The 23,083-nt window shown below is 38.9% G+C and overlaps 1 protein-coding gene across 1 annotated transcript in view; it reads left to right on the top strand.

The window, feature by feature from the left end:
* LOC131243048 (uncharacterized) overlaps positions 1–20,010 on the top strand; it is a 36,241-nt gene extending 16,231 nt beyond the window's left edge. The window contains exons 2-4 of the mRNA XM_058242110.1: positions 6,028–6,252; positions 8,087–8,470; positions 19,087–20,010. Of these exons, the coding sequence (XP_058098093.1) occupies positions 6,028–6,252; positions 8,087–8,470; positions 19,087–19,560 (1,083 nt within the window). The 3' untranslated portion in view covers positions 19,561–20,010. The remainder of the gene's footprint in view (positions 1–6,027; positions 6,253–8,086; positions 8,471–19,086) is intronic.
* The last annotated feature ends 3,073 nt before the right edge of the window (positions 20,011–23,083 follow it).

The raw sequence follows: 23,083 nt of genomic DNA on the forward strand, positions 1-23,083 counted from the left end.
CAAAGGATTCAAAAGAGATGGAAACGTGTATTGTTGCGAAGGCCAACGTAACGGGTAAATGGGTGTCGAGTAAATGTGAAAGGGAGAAATGATGATCCAGTTGAACTAGGAGGGGATCGGCCGGTCATGGGAGTCTCTGCAACTCTCTATGACCAAGGAAAGGCACCACAATGTCTTAGGTCAGGAGATGGCTGGTTGAATGTTATAGATTGTCGTTGGAAATGTACGCAGTTAGACCAATAGGTTATAATGAGCTCTATATTCGGCTGAGTCTGGGAGTGAATGCGGATTTGCTAATCGTGGCGTGAGCTTTGCACAGAGGTAGGCCAGTAGACCAAATTCAGAGATGGGAAGAGTTCTCCATTTTTGGGAAAAGCCTGGTGCTTAATATGGGCGGTCCTGCTAGAATTTTGGTTCAAGGACGTTTTCTTACGGTGCTCGAGACAAAGACATTCACTTCTTTTTCCAGTTTGTGCAGGCTAGGGCTTTTCAATATTAGCAGGAGGTCCAATACCTGAAGTCTAAAAAATCCCCCAAGGCAATAAGTGAGTTGCTGAGTCTCGAGTGCTCCATTAACTATGACGCTGCCATCAGATCTAGTGGCGGCAAAAGGGTGAGATCGGGTAAAGGTGTTGCTTAGTGATCATCTTATATTGGAATGTGAGAGGTCTGGGATGCAGAATCAATAGGGCTCAGGTTAAGAAGACATACAAGAAGGCAAAGGCAGATATTATGGCAGTCCAGGAAACAAAGCTTCATTCTTTTAATAGAGGTACGCTTGATTCAACATGGGGGTATAGTTCTAAGGATTGGGTGGCTTTGAATTCCATCGGGACCGTAGGGGGTACCAGTGTTGCGTGAAAATCTGATAGATGGAGACGAATCGACTCCTTTATTGGAATTTTCTCCGTTTCAGTGCTTCAGTGCTCTTGTGCAATATAGCCTCTGATTTTCAATGGTTGTTCATTGTTGTCTATGGCCCTACATGTATAGTTTACGTGAATAGTTTTGGGATTTGGATAGGGTTAGGTAGAGGTGGGTAGCCTCGTGGTGTATTGGGGGTGATTTTAATGTTGTTCGATTCTCATATGAAAAATTCAAGGGTGGTAAGATATCCAGAAGTATGACTAGATTTTCTAATTGGGTCGAGCGTCATGAGCTTGTGGATCTACCTTTAGGGGGAGGGGGGAGTAGATTCACATGCTCTAATGGCCATGAGGCTCTAAACACTTTAGATTTGAAATAGCTTGGTTAGAAGTTGATGGATTTGATCAACTTATAGCTGATTGGTGGTCGTCCTTCTCGATTGAAGGTTATGCTAGCTTTGTATTATTTAGAAAACTCAAGATGTTGAAGGAGAAGATTAGATTACGGAAGAAAGAGATTCTCTGCAAAAGGGAACAAGAGTTCTACAAAATGGTAGGGGAAATTCATGAACTAGATTTGGTAGAAGAGGAACAAATCCTATCGGAGGCAAACAGATTGAAAAGGGCAGATTAGAAGAGCAAATCCTATCGGAGGTAGATAGATTGAAAATGACATCTTTCTTGTATAAATGAGAGCAGGGTGAGGGAAGAAGAGATTAATTGCACCAAAAATCTGGAGCATTAAGGCTGAAAGAAGGGGATAAGAACACACGTTTCTTCCACAGTATCGCCAATGCTCGATCTCGTGGTAACAGAATATCTAGTCTGATTGTGAATGGGGAAAGAATTATGGATAATGACCAAATTTGTGAAGCCATTGTTTCATATTACAAGAAGTTGCTATTCGGGGAACAATGGGGCAGGCCGAGACTAGATAATTTAAAAAATTTCCAACTCTCCCCGCAGATGTGGCTTTTCTGGAAAGACCTTTATCGGAGGAAGAAGTGAAATCTGTTCTTGGCTCCATGTGTGGGGATAAGGCTTCGGGCCTAGACGATTTTCCTATTATTTTCTGCTAGAGATATTGGTATATCTTTAGTAAGGATTTATGGACTTTCTGGTTGAGTTCTTAGAGCGAGGTTGTCTATCTTCCAAACTGGGGGCTTCTTTTATTGTTGTCATTCCTAAAATGGAGCGGGCCAAGCAGTTGAAAAACTTTAGACCGATTAGCCTTATAGGGGGCCCTTACAAAATATTGCCCAAGATCCTTGCCTCAAGATTCAAGGAGGTAATATCTAAGGTTATCTCGGAAATCTAGGGGGCATTTGTGTCAAGTAGACATATTCTGGACAATACTCTTGTGACCCACAAATGTATAGATCTTAGGTACAAAGAGAGAAAAAGAGGGCTAGTTTGCAAGCTGGATATTGAGAAGGCCTATGAGTACATAGACGAGGATTTCTTAAATTACATGGTCAACAGGTTAGGGTGTGACATAAAGTGGAGAGGGTAGATTAGATCCTACATACAGTTTGCTTTGTTCTCCATCTTAGTAAACGGATTGTCCAAAGGTTTATTCAGAGCTTCCTGAGGTCTCAAGTAGGTAGATTTGCTTTTGTCGTACTGGTTTCTGGTTACAGCAGAGGCCTTAGGTTGGATGCTTCAAAAAGGAGAGGAGAATGGGCTGTTCAGAGGGTTTAAGATTGTGGGACTTGAAGACAATGTGAGTCACCTCCTGTATGTGGAAATACACTTCTCTTTTGTGAGGTGAATGCAGAATTAGATTGAAACTTGTAGAAGATTATGGTGTGTTTCGAAGCCCTTTTGGGGTTGAACATTAATGTTGTGGAATCTGAGATGTTGGGTGTTCATGTTGGAGATGATGATCTCGTCCTGTATGCTAGCATGTTTGGATGTTGGGTCGGCTTATTCTCGTCGTCGTATCTTGGGTTGCCTCTTTGTATATTTGGGAAGCTAGCTTAACACCTGTGGGATAAGGTGACTAAAAGGATTGAGATTAAACTTATATCCTGGAAGTGCATATATCTTTCACCAGGCAATCGCCTAACTTTGATCAAGACGGTGTTCTCCAATATGCCAGTGTATTTCATGTCCCTTTTTGAATGCCCCGAAGTTGGTTTTGGACAAGCTAGAATAGCTCAGGAGAGATTTTCTATGGAAAGGTTCTTTTAAAGGGAGAAAGTTCCATTTACTTAGGTGGGATGAGGTGTGTAAGCCAATGTCAGAAGGGGGGTTGGCATCAAACCCCTGGATGTGATGAATACAACTCTTCTAGGGAAGTGGATATGGAGATTCAGTGTGGAAGAGGGTAGGCTCTTGAGGAAGTTGGTAGCCACTAGGTATGGCACGCAGGAGGGCGGTTGGTTTGTGAAATATTCTTTGCTTTATAGAGCATTTAGCACCTAGAAAGCGATTGTGGCTACTCAACACACTGTGAGCAAGGGCATCTCTTTCAGGATCGGAAAAGGCTTGCAAACTCACTTCTGGGTGGATGTATGGTGCGGGGATCGGGCACTCTAGGACATGTTCCCGTTGATTGCTCGGCTGGCTCTTGATTGTTTCGTTCAGGTAGTGGAGTGCTTCTCATTGGATGGTGAGCAGGTCGTCTGGTCCCCCTCCCCCCCTTGCCACTGGAATTTGTTGGATGAAGAATTAGTCCAGTTAATGGACCTACTAAATCCTCTAAAGTCTATTAAGCCTGATTTGCAGAAGACCAGATTAGATGGTCTGGGCATCATTTCGAAAAGTTTTCAGTTACTCACCTAACAACTTCTATCTCCAATAGATCTCACACCACAAGTCCCAACCTTCCTTTCCTCCTTTGATATGCTTGACATGCACGAACAATGTGGAATCGATTGATTATCTTTTCATCTACTGCTCCTTTGCTGTGAGAGTCTGGGATCATTTTCTCCATTTGTTTCACACGATTGGGTTTTGCCGAAGATAAAGGAAGATTTGTTGTGGGCCTAGCATGAAGGCGGAGTTGGCAAGTCCGGGAAAGTAATATGGCGGTGTTTTGGGTTATTTTGGAAATTAGGAATGGTCGTCGTTTTCAAAATGAGATAGAGGGGGTGAATGAGGTTATTCTCAAGGTTAAAGGTCTTGTTTTGGATTGGGTGGTCTATGTTAAGGCAGCTTCAGATGCTCTATTCCCTTGAGCCTTTTCTTCTTTTGGTTTGTCGGGTTGTCTTCTTTTCTCACTTTTTTGCAAGCTCTTTAATAAAATTTTGTTCTCTCTCAAAAAAAGACAAAAAAAGAAAGAAAGATTGTGCACCACTACACCATAGTATTTGAATGTGTGATCGATATGTTAGGTATGTTCAGAATTGGCCCCTCCTGATCCTTGTAATCTGTTTCTTGTTTTTTAACATAATTGTTGCCCTCATTGTCAATATTTCTTGTTTTTATTTGAAGATATTTCTATTCTTTATTATTTTTTAGGCGCTTTTATCACTCTTTTTATCCTTATTCTTTGTTCATTTGGTGGAAATAATCTTATTCATTTGGGGGAAGATCGTAAGTTTGTAGTGGATGTTATTATTGAGCACAAAATGACCCATGGACAAGTATTTCAGTGGGATTGAACATATTGAAAAATCTTGTTCTCGGCCAGTAAATTTCTCGGGAGACTTCAGATTTTGAGGTTTTTCTCCGGATATTATCCAAAAATCTTGCCAACGATTAAATATATATATATATAAATACTCATTATCAGTTAATAAGAAATTTAAATTTCGAAATATATATTTATATAATGAGTTGTTTAAGTTCTTTACTATTTTCCAGGTAAAGATCGTGATATTTTGAAATTTTCACAATAATATTTTTTAATGTATTTTTTGTGAAATTATTGCCAGATTTTCAAAATCTTGATGATATTTGTCATACTGGGACTGAAAGGGCTGCTATCATATGCTCCAAAATGGACGCCTGTGATAGTTAAATAAAACAAGGATGTCTGGATGATTTATGCTTTGTAAGCACATTGAAGGGGTGGAAAAGATAGAATTGAAGGTTAATTGATTGCTGTAGTGATGAAGAAAATGGACAATAACAATACTGTTATGAGTGTAGAGAGCATGAGTGGTACGAGAAGACGATTCTGGTGTTGACCAAAGTTAAAGAGTTTGAATTTGGGGGAAAAAAATTCAGCGACGTAATTATTCAAGATTTAGGAACTTTCTGGAAAATTGAGGGCATTTCTCGTCCTTTATTTCTTACCTATGTATAGGGTCTGGTTGGATAATGGGGATGAATAAATTCCTAAACCCCTCATGACTTACAAAAAGGAGCTAAGAGAAATAATGCATATACTCCCCTATTTTGATTTGAAACTACTGAATAAGTTGAAATTATTCAATATATATTTGAGAAATTTGCAGTGATCAGATCACCTCTATAAAAAATTGGAGAATTTGCAAGTCTATGTTGATGAAAATACAGTAAATTAACATGTATGGACTTTCAGTACATGTAAATGCAAAGTAAAATGCTGAAGTAACTGAATTTACAACTGTCCATCACGAAGATTCCAAGACTCCAGGCCTTGAACTCATTGAGGAGAATAGATTCTGGCTCAACCCCCATCAAGAACCTGACATAATAATCACGTGAATTCTAATCACATTTCCATCCAAAGAAATAAATAAGGCATATTGAACTTTATCAATCTTATTTCCAATGCAAGATGATTTTCAGCTAAGCTGGTATTGCATACCAGCATGCATTCCATTTGCACACGGGTGGAGGGAGACGATGCAATATATATTTTTGTGTGGGTTTGGGATAATATAACTGAAACGGCTCAGGTTTTTTGTATCTACACTGTGAATTGAGCTTCCTGCAATCACTTGAATTGTTTTTGTCTAAACTCACATGGTTAGTTATATCTTTTACTGCTCATAGGTGGCGGAATACTGCATCCTACTGTGGCTGGATGTTTTGACATTTGGTTGCAGCAAGAGTGATTGTTTATCCTTTCTTCTTGTCTAGATTCTTGCTGTCTCTTGCATGCTACCTTCTATTATTTATTGTGAAACAATGGAATCATCTAGCACAGTCTTCTTGTTGTAATGCATTCTCTTTGTAAATCCTGTACTGCATATATTTGATGCTTTTTAACTGGCTATATTTGCAGCGTCCCCTTTTCTTCAGCTTTAAGATGGGGCTTCCTTCATCTCTCAGACAATCTTTGAAGCTATCGAGTTCTGCTTTTCTATTATCAACTATGTTAATGGTACTTCTGCCAGTTCAGTTAAAAAGCAAGAGTACAATTCTGCAATTCATTGCTCAACAGATTAACTTTTACCTTGGGACTTGTGTTATTTCTTTCTGCTGGGAACTAAGTCGGCATTTACTTCAGGTTTGCTCTTTCAACAAAGTTTCTGAATAAATTGGAATTTTTCTTCTTCTTGTCAATCTACGAACTGGAGTATTGTACAGCTCTCTGGCCCTTCCGAGCAAATCCATGGCATCCCACACTTGGGTCGGAGTCTTCTCTACCATGAGCCATTAAGGTTCTTGTATCCTTAAATGCATCTTTCTATTTAAAAAGAAAGCGTTAGTGTTTGTTTTCCAAGGCCGTTATAGCATGAAACACAAAGCAACTCTTTATTTTTAGGATTCAAGTCCATAGCTCAATCGTAGGTGGTCTTCACATCAACATTGATTTCCCAGGTTTAACCCAACAATATCAGCCGATACGGGGACCGATACAGGCCAATACACCCATAACGGCCCCTTTTTTTTTTTTTCAAAATTTCACTCATGTTTTCTTTTCTTTTCCATATAAACTATAGAGGAAGCTTAAAGTAATTTTAGGTTAGATTTAGACCAGTGTTTTAAATAGCGCGTAGCGTAAGCTACACGATACTTATTATTTTTTAATTAAAATAATAGAAAATATGATAAATTTTACAAAATGCATAATTCCTTTGAGTTTTTTGCTGCAAATCTGTATCGTTAGCCACACATTTCCATGCAAAATCTCTCTCTTTGCCTTCAGACATCTTTAAGTATGACCTCTCTTTTTTATTTATTTAAACATCACAAATTCACAATATGGACCACAATTTGGATGGTCCGGATTGATGTAAGTGCTCTATCCACAATATAGACCACAATTTAGATGGTTCAGATTGATCTAATGTAGTGCCACATATGATGGCGATGAGTCACCACCATTTTAAAATAGGTGTTGAGCTAGCATAGAAGAAAAACTAACAAAAGAGAGGAGATTTCAGGTAGCATACGCTACCTGCGTTACATTGTATGCTACACTAAATGCTCCGTAGCTTACGCTACACACCTCATAGTTTATGCTGCCAAGTAGCTATGCTACCCACATGTGCTATATAGTGTTTTAGCTATATGCCACACTATGAGCGCTACCGAAAACACTGATCTAGACCTATTTTAGGATCAAAATAAATTATTTGAGTGGGATTCAACAAATTGAAGTGAAGAGGACCATCATGGGAAAAATTGGAAAGAAGGTAAACTTAACTATCACTTTTTTTTTGCATTTTAATCTTCTTTTTTGTTGTATTTCAATATTATGGGTTATAATTTACCAAATCTTGCTTGATTTGTTTTCAATAAGGGTCCATTTAATTGACTTTCAACAAGTCAAACTGACAGACAGCGTTCTTATCAAAGAATGGTCTAATACACTATTATATGCATGTACAAAATAAATAAATAAAAGAAAAAGATGGATTCTTGAATATCTCATTTCTCTCTTTTTTATTTTACTGATATTTTCATTAATTCTTTGGCTTCAAAAAAATCGATCAATATAGGCCGATATGGTCCAATAGGGACCGACACCGATACACAATGCCCATATCATATCTTTTTTGGTTGGGCCAATACACATCCCAATACTTATATTCAGAACCATCGTCCAATGGTCTAGGACCGCATATGTGGTTACACTGTATTGTATTTTTTTTTTATACCAGTGGTCCAGTACAGAATCCTTGCTGTCCATGTGATAAAGATTTTGTCTTCCATGTTATGTTGGGACATACTTCCACCCTGTTTTTTTATTCAGGTGCTACTGGCCCATGTTGGAGTATTGTTTTCTTCTAATTGTTAAGGAAATGATTTCTTTTCTTATTATTGCATTCTTACTGCTGATGAAAAAACTGCAGCTTCCTTTCTAATTGATATTTTCATTCCATCTGTATTTATAGGTACTGCATACAAGGAGGTGCATTTTTGCACCACCTCAAGGATCAGCTGCTGCAGAAACAAATCCAAGTGAACCTCTCCTTGAAGCTCTGGAACAGAGCAGTCCGAGGTCTCTTTATCAGTATCTTGCCTATCTTGATCTGTGTATGGTTTCTGAGAGTAATGTTGATGCCTGGCGTCGAGCTGCCTTCTTTGAAGAAACTGGTGAGACTTACAGAAGAGTTATGTCTCTATCCTTGAGGCCTCTGGAACAGCTTACATCAAGGCTAAGTGAAGGTTTAGAAGGAAGTTCAGCAGGCAAATCAGATTTATTGTCCCAGCAATTATTGCCACCAACAGATACTCTTGTGGACTCAAGGCTCTACGAAGCATTCAATGACATCCAGGTACTATCATGCTTCTTTGATATGGATTTCCAAATTATTATATGAAGGTCCAAGACATCCCGAGTAGTTGTTTCATCTTGTCTATCTTTATATATATTATGGAAATTTAGGTAGTTTTTGGAGATGCCTGGCAATTTATTTATTTATTTATTATTATTATTATTATTATTATTATTATTATTTTGGGTTTATCCTCATGCAACAGCTCATTAATTTCAATATAGAAGAGCCTTAGGTAAGATCAGATAGCACATCGATTAAGGGTCCATTTGGCATGCAAAACTTTCATAATTACAATTTTGTGTAATTGAAAAAGAACAGATTCTCAATTTAACCAAAAAAAAAAAAAAATCAGTTTATTTTTATTTTTATTTTTATTTTTATTTTTATTTTTTAAATGTTTTATTGACTATTTAGCTAGCCCACTAGCATCGTGAATGTTTGGGATGCTTGATAAAAAAATTACACTTCTGCCATTTTTTAGAGTCAAAAGTCAATCAGATGTGGATCAATTATGATGGACAATTCAAATCAACGGTTGGACCAATTCTAGCAACCCAGGCCGTCTGTCATCTTGGGCACACCTTCGATTCATGTCCATCCCAAAAAAATCATTTTGATTGGATGATCCAACTATCCGATCAAAGGCTAGGAAAATTGAGGGCATGCGTTCATTATAATAGAGAAGGTCCAATTATTTATTGTCCATCATGTCGGCCTTTCATTGTTTGTTCCTTCTAAATGTCACTTTGACCATATGATTCTACCCTGGTTTGTATTGATTATAATAGAGATCCGATCATTAATTTGAATTGTCGATCATGCAGGACCCACCTTTCATTGTTGTCAACTCACAAAATCACTTCACTCGATTATCCAAACTGTTTGATCAATGGCTACAAAAAAGGACGGTAGATGTTGTATATATTGAGAAAGTTCGATCATTGATTTGGACTGTCCATCATGTAGGCCCCACTTTTGATTGCATGTTCATCCTATATCTGTTTGGTCTAATAGTTTTAACCTTTTCTTTCTCTTCTTTCTTTCTTTCTTTTTTTTCTTTCTTTTTTTTTTTTTTGAAAAGTAATGGAAATTTTCATTAAAAGGAAAGAAGCTGAGGTAGTGCCAAAAAAAAAAAGAAAAAAAAGAAGCAAATTACAACTTCACCAAGCATCTTAGGCTTACGGCCCACTCATTTACAAGAGTTAAAGTTCTACTAACTATCCACTCCTGCTGATTGCTTTCATTTCGGAAACACCTTCCGTTTCTCTCCCCAAATTGTTCACAAGCCAGCCAATAACACTAGTCTCCATAGCACTTTTAACTTCCTTCCAGAAAGCCATGCCGTGCCAAGCCATTAGAAGGTCCTGATGTCGAGAGGCATGGTCCACACGAAATTGAAACTTGTAGGGACAGCTGACCACACTCCTCTCGAGAAAGGTCTATGCATAAAAAGATGATCAATAGATTCAACAAAAACATGCACAGAAGGCATATATTAGGGATGATCATGGATCGAATCCATTCATTGGTTAAGAAAATGGATGTTCCATATTGATCATAATAGAGAATCCATTAGTTGATTTGGACTGTCCGTCATGTGGGGCCACCTTTGATTGGGAATTCCTCTTAAAAGTCACTTTGATTGGATGATCCTTGCCATCAATCAATGTACATGGGAAAGGATGTTATGTATATTGATTATAATAAAGAAAGTTTGATAATTGATTTAGACCATCCATTATGTAGGGCCTACCTTTGATTAACTATCCCTCTCAAAATATCGCCTTGATTGGATGATCCAAGAACCTAATTATCTAATCAATGGATATTAAAATGGACGATCCATATTGATCATAATAGAGGTCCAGTCACTGATCTTTTTTGACCATCCTGTGGGGGCCACCTTGGACTCGCCTGTCCCTCTTAAAATTAACTTTGATGGGATGATCATAGATACTTGATCAATGGCTATGAAAATGGATGGTCCATATTGATTGTAGGAGAAGTCCCATTCATTGATTTGTATCATTTGTTATGGGCCCACCTTTGATTTCTCATTCCTCTTAAAAGTCGCTTTGATCAAATGATCCTAGCCATCCAATTAGTGGGTAGGACAAAGGAAAATCCAATAATTGATTTGGACCATCCATCATGTGGGACCCATATTTAATTGCACATTCCTCCCAACTTATTACTTTGATTGGATGATCCTAGCAATCAATCAAATGGCCAATAAATGGATGGTTCATATTGATTATAAGAGAGGTCCAATCAGTAATTATAAACGGTTTTACTTTTGAAATCCTCTTCTTTCTATTGGGAGGGAATTTGTGATTTTACCAATTTTTCCTATGAAGACCAAACACGTCATGTTTAAAATCAAATTTTAGAAAATATCAATTTTAGAAAATACTGGTTAAATTGCTATTTTCATGTTCCCAAAAACACCCTAATGCATGTAAAATGTTTGAAATATGTCAACATAAAGTCAAAGAAGTTTTGAGCTATGACTGCAAGAGACATGAAGATGACTGTAGGAGATGTGAAGTTCTGGTAGGAGATGTTCATCTGATGCCATCACCATGCATGTACCATGCTTGAAAATTTTATAGATTGGAAGATCATGCTATTCAATCCAATGTTAACCTAAATTGCCGGCGCACTTGTGTTATGTGTTCCAAATTGTGTGATTGGGATTATGGGTCATTTACAATCCAGAATCCCAGATTGCTATTTTTAACAACTTGAAATGATGGTTTACACCTTCCTTTATTATTATTATTATTATTATTATTATTTTAAAACGTAATTATTATTTACACCTTATTATTGGTTAAGTTGTAACTTCAATTTATACCTAACCAAGCTTCAATCTGTCAACACAAGGATTATGGATTCTGTTTGGGGATTGAAGTCTAAGGGGCGGAGTTTGCTTAAATGCTTATGGCAGCGTGGGGGCTTTGGTCTAAGGAAGCGGAGCACATGGGGACTCTGCGCTTTGGTCTAAGGAAGCGGAGCATGTAGGGACTTTCGGCGTTTCTGTGGTTCTGCTTAGCATTTTAGATGGCTTTAGGTGGATGATGTTGGCGGTTTATGGCCCAAATGTGTCAGCCAATCATCCAGCCTTTTGGGAAGAGCTCTTGAAGGTGCGGAAAAATTTTGGGGGCATGTGGTGTGTGGTCGAAGTAATGCGATCCTTTGTAGATTGGATGGATTCCTTTTGCCTCCTGATTGGGTGGAAATTGGATGGATTCCTTCTATCTCTTGATTGGGTGGAAATTGCTCAACGTGATCTTCCTAGGCCAGTGTTAGACCACATCCCTACTTTGCTTGAAGTTGAGGAGGAGAGTTGGAACCCCAAACCTTGTAGGTCTGAATTGTTTTGGCTTGAGTTGAAAGACGTCCCTTACAGTTCAAAAAAAAAAAAAAAGAAAAAAAAAAGAAAAAAAAAAGAAGAAAAAGAAAAAGAAAAAAGAAGGGACTTCCCTTCATTGGTTCAGACCCTTCCTTCGAAGTCATGGTTTCACAGGTTTTGTTCTATGTCACAAGCTGAAACTTAAAAAAAAAAAAAAGATTCTTGTTTGGAAAAAAAGAAGTGTTGGGGCAGCATCAAGCAGAAACGAACTCTATGCTAAGTAAAATTCAAGATCTAGATTTGAAAGCTGAAGGGGGAACAACTATTAGAGGAGGAGCGGGCTATGCGTTCCAAGTTAGCTTTTGACGACACTAATCAGCTTAAAGAGAAGGAGATTAAATGGAGACAAAGATTGCGTGCTACTTGGCGCAAAGAAGGGGACAAAAGTACTAGATTCGTTCACAACGTTGCAAGTGCACGAGTTAGAAACAGTAAGGTTAGTATCATTGTGATAGATGGGGAAAGAATAGATGACAAAGATACGGTTTGCACAGAAGTAGTTAAATTTTATCAAGCTCTTCTAAGAAGGGAAGATTGGAAAAGGCCTTCTTTGGATGCGTTGAATTTTGCAAACTATCCAATGACGATTCGTCCTTTCTCGAGCGGCCATTTTTGAAGGAGGAAGCCAAGGAAGCTGTTTACTCTTTGGGCAGAGATAAAACCCCTGGCCATAATGGCTTTCCCCTCGCTTTTTTCTAAGTTTTTTGGGACACGATAAAGGGTGATTTGATGAATTACATGCACGAGTTCTATTCTAGAGGCCATCTCTCTTCGTATTTGGATGCTTTTTTTTTTTTTTTTTTAATATATATATATATAGCGATTATTCCAAAGATCTTGGGGGCGGATGGGCTTAAGGACTTTAGGCCGATTAGTCTCATCCGTGGGCCCTACAAAATTCTTGCCAAAGTCTTCACTACTAGATTTCGCCGTGTTATCCGTAATGTCATCTCTATGCATCAAGGTGCTTTCATTGAATGGAGGCAAATTTTAGATAGTGCCCTCATTGCTCATGAGTGCATTAATTCAAGATTCAAGGAAGGTGTAAAAGGGGTGATTTGGAAGCTTGACAATGAGAAAGCCTACAACCGTATTGATTGGGACTTTTTGGATTACATGCTAGGAAGAATTGGGTGTGGGGCTGTTTATAGAAAATGGATCTTGGAATGTATTGGCTCAGCTGAATTCTCCATTTTGTTGGAGAAAATGGATCTTAGATTGTATTGGCCTAGCTAAATTCCCGGTTTTGTTGAATGGATACCCTAAAAGGTTCTTCAAGAGCTCGAGTGGCATTAGACAAGGTGACCCATTGTCTTCGTTCCTCTTTCTTGTTATTGCAGAAGTGCTAAGTAGGATTCTCTCCGGGGGGTAAGAAGTGGGATTGTTTCATGGCTTTCGTGTGAGTCCACTAATCCCTCTGATTTCCCATATTCAGTTCATGGACGATATGATGTTGTTTTGCGAGGCGAATGTAGTAAAGATCGACAATCTTGGTATGATCGTCTGGTGTTTTGAAGCAGCCTTGGGGAAAAATGTGAAATCCTTGGAATTAATATGGATAGGGATGATATTGAGGCCCTAGCTGAGTCGTTTGGGTGCAAGGCAGGCTCATTTCCTTTGTCATATTTGGGTCTTCCTCTTTGCGTCGGAAAGTCACCCATGCATCTCTGGGACAAAGTGGTCGAAAGATTTCAAAGGAGATTGTTGGGGGTGGAAAGGGTGTTTCTTGTCTCCAGGTAGACGAATCACCCTCATCAAAGTGGCCTTAACCAGTATTCCATTTATTCATGTCCCTTTTCAAATGTTCGAGAGCAGTCCTTTCTCACCTTGACAAGCTTAGGAAGGATTTTCTTTGGGGAGGTTCGACCAACAAGAAAAAAAATTCCATCTCTTGGATTGGGGCGAAGTGTGCAAACCCTATAGTGAAGGTGATGCCAATATCTGCTCTCTCAAGGTGTGATGAATCTTGCTCTTCTAGGCAAGTGGTGGTGGCGGTTCAAAACAAAGAAGGGAGCTCTTTGGAGAGAGGTGGTTGCTAATAAATATGGGTGCTCGCTTGGTGGTTGGTGGACCAAGGAGAGCTCGAATTACAAGGCTTTGGCATGTTGGAAGGGCATCGTAAGTACAAAAGCTAAGTTCTTGGAAGGATTGACCTTCTCATTGGGCGACAGGGCGTCGATTCATTTTTGGAAAGATGTGTGGAGGGGTGATTTGCCTCTCCAAGACAGATTCCTGGCCATTGCTAGCCTTGCACCGGACCGGAGTATCACGATAGATAGCTGCTTTGAGATTTGCGAAGAGGCAGTTGTGTGGCATCCACCTTGTTGCCAACTCCTTTGAGATAGCGAGATTTATGAGTATGTAGCCATATTGGAGTGATCACATCCATGTAAACCGTCAATGGAGGAAAGTGATGGTTTAATGTGGCTTGGAGGCAAGTCCGGTTGTTTCACGGTCAAATCTTTATCTCTTGATTCGCAAAAAAGGAGATGTATTCGGGAAGACTTCCGGTGTGGCATTATGGTGCCCTTCGAAGATTGGGGCCTTGGCTTGGCTAGCGGAAATACCAAGGATTTTGACAATCGATGACCTTCGGATGCATGTCCAATGTGGAATCGGTTAACCATCTCCTCATTCACTGTTCGTTTACTAGCCTAGTCTGATTTTCCATTCTCCCTAGATTCAACATAGCTTGGTCTATCCCCTACGATATTGGCGACCTTCTCTTAGCTTGGCATGGGGTCAACCATATTGTTTGTGCATGATCTTATATGCACGGGGAACTAGGAGCCAGCCTGGTGAGAATAGTTTTTTCTATTCACTTTGGTTAGGCCCATTGCTCTTTGTAAGACTAGTCGCACGGTTTGGAGACTCTCCTGCTGTTTTTTGGGTGATTTGGGGTGAGAGGAATGGCGGATACTTACTGCAATGTTTTCCGGAATGCTGAATGGACAGCTACCTTGTCTTGGAATGTTATTGTTGAATGGGTTGTGGGAAAGGGTTGGATGGGAAACTTGTAATTTGGTCTATCTTTTTCTCCTTTTGTTGTTTTCCCCTTGTTTTTTGTTACTTTGTTTCTTAGCGCTATCTCAGTGTTTTTTCCATGAAAGTCTTAAAAAAAAAACTTAAATTTATACCTAGAATATATGTTTATACTTCGCAGGCATGTACAATATAATATTAGGCATATTGGATTGGCACAATGTTCGAAATATCGGTATTGCGTTACATATCGCATCCTTGGGATATAGATACGTATCGGTTATCGCACGTGATATATTGTTTGTATCAGGTAATTTATTGCACTTGCTGGGAAATATAGGGAAACTTTGGGAAAATGGTTGAATTTTTCAATGAAACTTCACGGATTGTTAAAAAAGACCTTAATACACACTTTTAAATCATAACATCTCAAAAAAGAAGTGCACATAATAGGTTTCCTTTCTATAGGGTCCTAAGCTATGCGCTGTCTGACTAAACTAATGCAACTATATTCAAATTGAATGCATAACATTTAGAGTATATGTGATGATCATTTTATTAAACACTTCTAAATACTTTGAAATTAGTCTCAATTGACATTTGGTTGAAGGGAAATTTCAAAAAAATAAATTTAATAATATTTTATTAATTTTAATTAAAAATGATTTTTATTTTTCAAAAATTGACAAAGACTTGGCAAATCGGTAGATCGGGCCTCATACATGCTTGATTTCAAGTTTGGAGTTCAACAATGCATGGAGAAATTGGGGAAAATTTGAAATTTCTCCAAAATTTCCCAAATTAGACCACCTACACTCAAAATTTGAAATTAGAGTGTATGTGTTTATCATTTCATCAAATACTTCGAAATTAGTCTCAATTGGCAGCTGGTTGAAGGAAAATTTTGAAAAAAAATGGAGAACATAAAGAACCAATGATATCGAAATCAAAGCTCCAACTCCATGATTTTTCATGCAAAACATGAAGAACCAATGGATTTGTAACCATTTGACACTGATTTAACAAGATTTCAACAAAAAAAAAAAAGATCGGAAATTGAAAATGCTCACTGGATCGAACATGTGGGATATATCGGCACTACCTGTGCGTTTCGTATCGCATAGGTGGGATACAAGATATATGGTGGGATATATTGGCCAATATCGTCAATATTTAAAACATTGGCTTGGCATTCCAATTTTGGATACCTATATTTTGTCTACTTAGTAGTTGGTAGTATGTATCAATCGACCCACAGTCCCCCTCTGAATGAACCATGTATTGTAGAAAATAGCACGTTGCTTACCCTTTCATTACAATGTACAGTGTACCACATCAACCTGCGATTCTGGTTATCTTGATCCAATCTTTGCCCCTTTTCCGGTCCGTCCCTTTTGTTTTTATCTTTGTAACTGTCTATTTGCAGAGTACTGATGGAATATTTGGATGTCTGGGAGATTTTTGGAGCGCCTCCCATCTACAGTGGGGCCCATCAAAAGATTTATTGGGCTAACCAACCGGATGCGACTTGGCTGGTGACCCAAACACCAGCCAGCTAGCTGGTGTCAAAGCTCTGTGGGCCTCACCATGATGTGTGTTTTATCAGTGCTGTCCATCCATTTTACCGGCTCATTTAGGGCATGATCCCAAAAGTGAGGCAGATCTAAAGCTCCAGTGGACCACACCACAGGAAACAGCAGGGAGAATGATGTCCTCTGTTGAAACTGTCCTAGGGTCCCCAGTGATTTTTATTCGTCATCCAACCTGTTCATAAGGTCACATGGACCTGGATGAATGGAAAACACAAATATCTGCTTGATCCAAAACTTTTGCTGGTGCCAAGAAGTTTTCAATGGTAAGCACTCAATCCCACACTGTTTCCTGCGGTGTGGTCCACTTGAGCTTTGGATCTGCCTCATTTTTGGGCTCATGCCCTAACAAGAGCTGGCAAAATGGATGGACAGCGTGGATAAAACGCATACATCATGTTGGGGCCCACAGAACTTTGACACCAGCTAGCTGGCTGATGTTAAGGTCACCAGCCAAACTGCGTGCTAACCGAACCATGGGCCTGACCTGTACAGGTTGGGGACATGTCCTGACTCCTGATGCAACAGGATGTTATAATCTCTTTCATTCCTTTGACGGGTAACAATGGAACTTCTATTGCAGTAAGGCAAAGGGATGGGGATTACATCAAGCTGGAGGAACTTCCTAATAAGATATAGGAATATCAAACCCATTTTTGCAAGAGAGATGACAATAGCATTAGCATCCTGTGTATCCAGAGCGAGTATCATTATCATCAATGAGATATTACAAATTTTGAGGGGTTTAGTGGCATATGCTTTAGTGATAGTCTAGTACAAGTCTCCTGAGCTATCTGAGACTCTTACTAAAGGGGCGTGTGGAACATCTGTTTGGTTTGTGCTAGATCTGCCTATTGTTTGCGCTTCATTTCTTATCAATAAAGTAATAAGCTGTGGCCTGTGCAACTTTTAGTTGAATGGTTTGTGATTGCTTGCTGTAATGAGGAAGATTTTTTTTATTTTTTATTTCCCTGTTCAGATTGCCATTATTACATAAGTTTTTCTGGTGGACTGAATTGGAATTCCTGAAAACTTGCCGTCATGACTAGCTAGAAAATGCATCTGTGTTTGAATGCATAGTTAACTGGAAGTTACTCTTATCTCTTAAATGGCTTGCATTGGACTATGTCATCTGTGATGGTATGTTGACTCTAGAATCACAGAATTTCTTTTTCTTTCTCTTGGGTGCTGAAGCTTGAATTGTCTACGTGAATGCAGTTCATGAACAAATCTATTTCCCTGGAATCTATTGCATGCTGCTTGTTGGTTGTCAACTTGTTGAAGGGCCCGTTTTGATGCAACTTCTGCAAAAGGGTTTTCCTGCAAAAGCAAGCACATAAGAAATTTGTTGGTTTATTTTCCAAAAACCAATCCAATCAGTTTTTGGCAGGTGGGCTTTTAGCTCCTATTTCAACGAGTGGGAGATCAAAAGGGATTTGCAAAAGTGCATCCAAGCGCACAACACGAAATGGTTTTGGGTAAAAAAAGGTGTCTATGCATTAAGCGCCACCCCTTTTGAAGGTGCATCCAAACTGGCTCCAAGTATTGTTTTGCTCCCTATAAATTGTTAGAGCTTTTGGGCAGCATTTCTGTGATCAATGCGTAATTGACCTCTATTGTTGTGGGAGAATTGGCCGTTTGATAGAGTGGAATGGCGGAAGAGGATTTGTGTAGCCAACCCCAATTAGTTGGGAGAAGGCTCAGATGACGATGATGATGATTGTTGTTGGAGAACGTCTAAAGATTTTCCAACTAATGGTGCAAAATGACATTTCATACTCCCATTAGTTTCTATTGGGGGAGGAATATTTGTATGGTAAAGGAGATTCGAGAAGTGATATTGGAAAACATGCCTGTCTGCAGCTAGAATCTATCATGCAATCATGCCCCTTTGCTCAAATATGTAAGTGACACCATGGTCAGAGATCTGTCTGAGAAATCTCGTTATGGTTCAAAGGAATTTCGCTAATTCAGTTCTATGTTCTTTCTGTATTTTTATTCGCGTGCGTATTGTTTTACATGTCATTTTTATTGATCCCATTTTGTTTAATGTCTATGATTCACCTTTGCATTCCAGCAGTTTGTGCCTGATGCCTGATTGTCTACATACAATAAATAAGCAATTACAAGTTAGTATTTTTTTTTTTTTTTAAAATCTGTGAGTTTGAAGCTGATGATATACATGACAATTACTTTGAACTAAAACTCTGATCTTGTCTTCTTTTTTTTTTTTTTTTTAGACACCCACCCACACCCCACACAACATGGGCACTCAATCCCTGGTCTCAATGTTGAACCAGAGACTTTCTACCACTGAGCCATGGAAGCGGATCCCTGCTCTTGTCATTTTATTTTTTTAAATCACATGTACTATGCGTGTTACTATTGCTTTTTTATTAGTTGCATTATTGTTGTATCCAAGTATTATTTCCCTGTAAGATGGGATTCATATAGTTGCTCAATGAACTGTCTTCTGAGAGGCCAGAGATCTTGTGACTATTGTAGGATCAAAGTATTGATGACACCATTTTTGCTGCCATAACTCTTTCCTGGCTCGTTGTCCCTTTCTCCTTATATTTGCCAAAACCTTAAATTCAGTAACTTACTGTTTTGTGAATAAAATGCAGCTGTGTGCGTGGTGTGCGAGGACAGTAACGGCTCTGACTGTGTGCTCCCACAGCGAAGATAGGTTTGGAGTCGCTCAACTCACTGGCTGCAACGCTGCTGTGGTCTCAACGTTACTGTCCTGCCTGCTCGCTGTAGAAGCATGTTTGGGGAAGAAAACCAACCCGCAACCCTCCCACTTGATGGTTCCCGCGAATATCCGGTTTGCACCGGTGAACATGGGAAGGAAAGATGGTGCAACAGCTGTCGTGGGTAAAAAGAGAGGTGGTGCCTTGCATGGTAAGGCCTACACCATGGCTGATGTTCTTAGGACATCGGTTTATGGGATCATATCAGTTTTCCATGACGAGATGCAGGGGAATGTTAAGGCAGCGAATTTGGAGAAGGATTGGATTATCAGGAGCAAACCATTGTATGGGACTCGGGAGATCCTTGTACAGAAACTGAGCCTTTTTCTGGACTTCCGTGCTTGTTGAAGTTTTGTTCCTGATTTTTGTTTTCGTTGAAGTCAAATGCTTTTCAATGGACTTTGGAGAGCAAAGAAGGGATGGATGGGATTGAAATGTTTTTGTATTGCAAGCATCCTTCTCTATTTCCAGATAAGGTAAGACTATCAACTTGTAACGAACTTTTGTAGCATGCAGCTAGCACAAGGTTCACTACTCAAGATGCTTCCGGTGGCCCCAAAACCAATGTGGTTTGCTGCACTGGTGCGAATGTTTATCTATTTTGTTCCTGATCAGCAATGTATGCTGAATGAATGTCAGAAGCGACTGATGAGTGAGAGCGCTACGAAGAGCAAGTTGCCACAACGTGTTGGCTGATTTTTTGAAGCATAGAGTCGTCATACATGGGAATTGTATTGATGTGCAACTCTCATGCCAACGGTGTTCGTATCATAATTCAAAATGATTAATGATTCTAAACTCAGCAGTTCGCTTTAGATACAATGTCAAGTACTGGTTATCCAATGGTCATGTTGCTGGTGGCCCGAAGCTTTGCATTGATTAGATGGTCCCCATATAAAGATTGGGGGATTTTACCCGTAAAATGTGAGGCTGTTGCATGTATTTTTATTTTTACTTTGGTGGGTGGTGGGGCCTTTGTGCAATGAGATGACAACTGCCTGGATGTTGTTCATGTGTACCATGAGTAGACTATCTGGGCACGTTTGGTAAACGTGCCAAGGAATTCATTCTCTTGTTTCCATGTTTCCTGGTGTATGTTAGTGTTTGCTGTGAGCTAATACCCATGCGTACCATGAGTAAACTTTCCTTGGTTTTTATGATCCTTGGAACAGCCGCATTGGATATGGATTTCCATTTTCAAGTGAGATAAATGCGTTTTGGCTGTGATTATTCTTAGAAAAGCTAGACTAAGCTTTTCCAAAAGAATTGAATGCAAGTTAGTCCAGGGGAAATCGGATTGCGTACTGAGTTACTCAGTAGGCTCTTATCGTACTGAGTAAACTCTGTTGGGACCACCGTGAATGCATGTGGTTTATCCACGCCGTCCATTTGCTTTTCCATACCATTTTAGGGGTTGAATCCAAAATTGATGCATAGCCAAATCTCAAGTGGACCATACCGCGGGAAAAAGTAAGTATTGATTTCCACCGTTGAAAACTTTCTAAGGCCCCCAGTGATGTTTATTTGTCATCCAACCTGTTCATAAGATCAGACAGACATGGATGAAGGGCTAACACAAATATCAGCTTGATCTAAAAATTCTTTGGCCCCCTATAAATTTTCAACGGTAGATGTTCAATTCACACTGTTTCCGGTAGTCTGTTCCATTTGAGGATTGGATACACTCCATTTTTGTTATAGAGCCCCAAAATTATCTGTTAGAGATGAACTTAGAAGGATTTTCCTCTTAAAAATAAATATTTTTTTTAAAAATAAAAATAAAAATAAAGGACAAACATCCCGGACTGCAACCAAGTACCATTTGAGCTGGATTTTAACAGAGCATGTTCATCTTTTATAACCCGTCTATTGTTGGATTTTGGTTATCTGCGGTTCACTTAAGTAAAAGGTTGTCCAAGATGCGTCATTAGAATGTATTAGTGATTTCCATGGGTACCCTTATCCACGTACCCAAACCCAATAAATGGAAATCCATTTTCAGGATTTAAAAACTTTTAAGCGGAAGCTCATTTCTTGAGTTTCCCATGGATCCAAATGAGCTCACATGTACGTAGGATATATTCACTAGGCCCTCTACATTAAGTGGATTGCTCCGCTTTTTTTTTTTAGTCCAAACTGTATTAAATCTGTACTTCTCATTCTCTAAATTCTTGGCGTTCCCATTTTTTTACAATATTTTTCATGATGCAGAACAAATTAACTGGCTCAATGCTTAGAAAATTTAAGCTCACCAATCCAACACTTTCAGATACTCATTCCTAGTATATCTAGATGATTGTTAATAAGCTCAATGAGTATGATCTGGATGCCTATTTCTAGCTTCTCCTCCAAACATGTGGATGATATATAAGATGATCAAGACCGTTGATCTAATTGGATGATTTATTATAGTAAGAAAATAATAGACAATGGATCCCAACTATATGCATGGGTGACATCTAATGAACAATTCAATGAAAAATGATATAATGGTTTAATTTATTCCACACCTATGTGGTAATTAGCTAGATCAAAAGAATCAGAGATGGGAGCAGTTGTAACACCGTTATCTTCTCACAGGTGTTTGAGTATTAAATGACCACCTAACTAGTGCTCAATAACTTAAGCTTTACAATGCATGTCCTAGTCCGCATTACCACACTGGATGAAGTTAACTCCCGGTTTGGAGTACTCGGCCAACATACGCACTTATCCGACTTATCGAATTATTTTGAAAACTCGATTTTTGCAAACTTTGACTTAAATCAATTTAAAGTAATACTAATATATATACTTTTAAGAAAAAAAAAATCATTTACAAAAGTCTACCAAAAACTTGATATTATTAGTGGATAAGTCTTTAAGTTCGTATTTATAGTTCTAGAAACTTGGTGTAGCTGTCACGGGATCTTCCCTGCACAGATGTGTAATTTGGAATCGATCAAGTTGTTTTCTTAGCGTAACCGAGTCTGGCCAATCAATGATATTTTATCATAGTACATTAAAGTAGTAACACTTAACTTATCCTCCTATACACAAGAAGAGAGTAGCTAAGAACACAGGGAGTCACTTATGGAACTAGTTACTCGCACGTTGTAATGATCAGATCAAATCAAAGTAATCTGTAGGTAAAAGGTTCCAGCACGTGGCTACAATACATGTCGTAAAGTAAACAATACTAGGAATATGTCGGGTCTACAATACGCAGGTCATTTCACATGAGGTACGACTCATCCTATATCCTCATGACCTGGCTATTAATTCAGGCCATAATATTAATCGCATGAAGAGCAATGGTGTGATTATGTTATTCGACTTGATCAGTCTTATCTTCATTTTTTTAGGACTGTAGGCAGATACGACTTACTCATATCCTTATCCTCTATTATTCACAATAAAGAGAAGTCTACACCTCAACGTATGAACATCACTCCCAATGTATTTCTCTTGTACATTTAAGGTTGGTCAACCCATACGAGTGGGTGATCAGTCTGCCGAAAAAAATAAAAATCCTACATGATCTCATGGTAAATGCTAATGATCCACACACCTAGTCTATATAAGTGCTCAATACTGAATAAATGGAATACATTAATGAAAGATCAAGGGTACTTGATACAAGCATATCACTCAAGCTCTCCTCAATCCTATCTGCCTGACATGAACCTGAAATAGATCTCTAGCTATAGATTTCGTCATGAGATTAGCCATCATCTCCTTAGTAGAAATGTAGCTGAGGGCAACCTTCTTATCTCTCATTTGATCACGGACGTAATGATACTTGATCTTAATGTGCTTGAACTTCTGGTGGTGTTTGAGGTCCTTTTCCAAGTTAATGGCAGAAGTATTGTATATCTTTAGCGATATAGGC

The sequence above is a fragment of the Magnolia sinica genome, chromosome 4, assembly GCF_029962835.1.
Source record: "Magnolia sinica isolate HGM2019 chromosome 4, MsV1, whole genome shotgun sequence".
Classification (NCBI taxonomy): domain Eukaryota; kingdom Viridiplantae; phylum Streptophyta; class Magnoliopsida; order Magnoliales; family Magnoliaceae; genus Magnolia; species Magnolia sinica.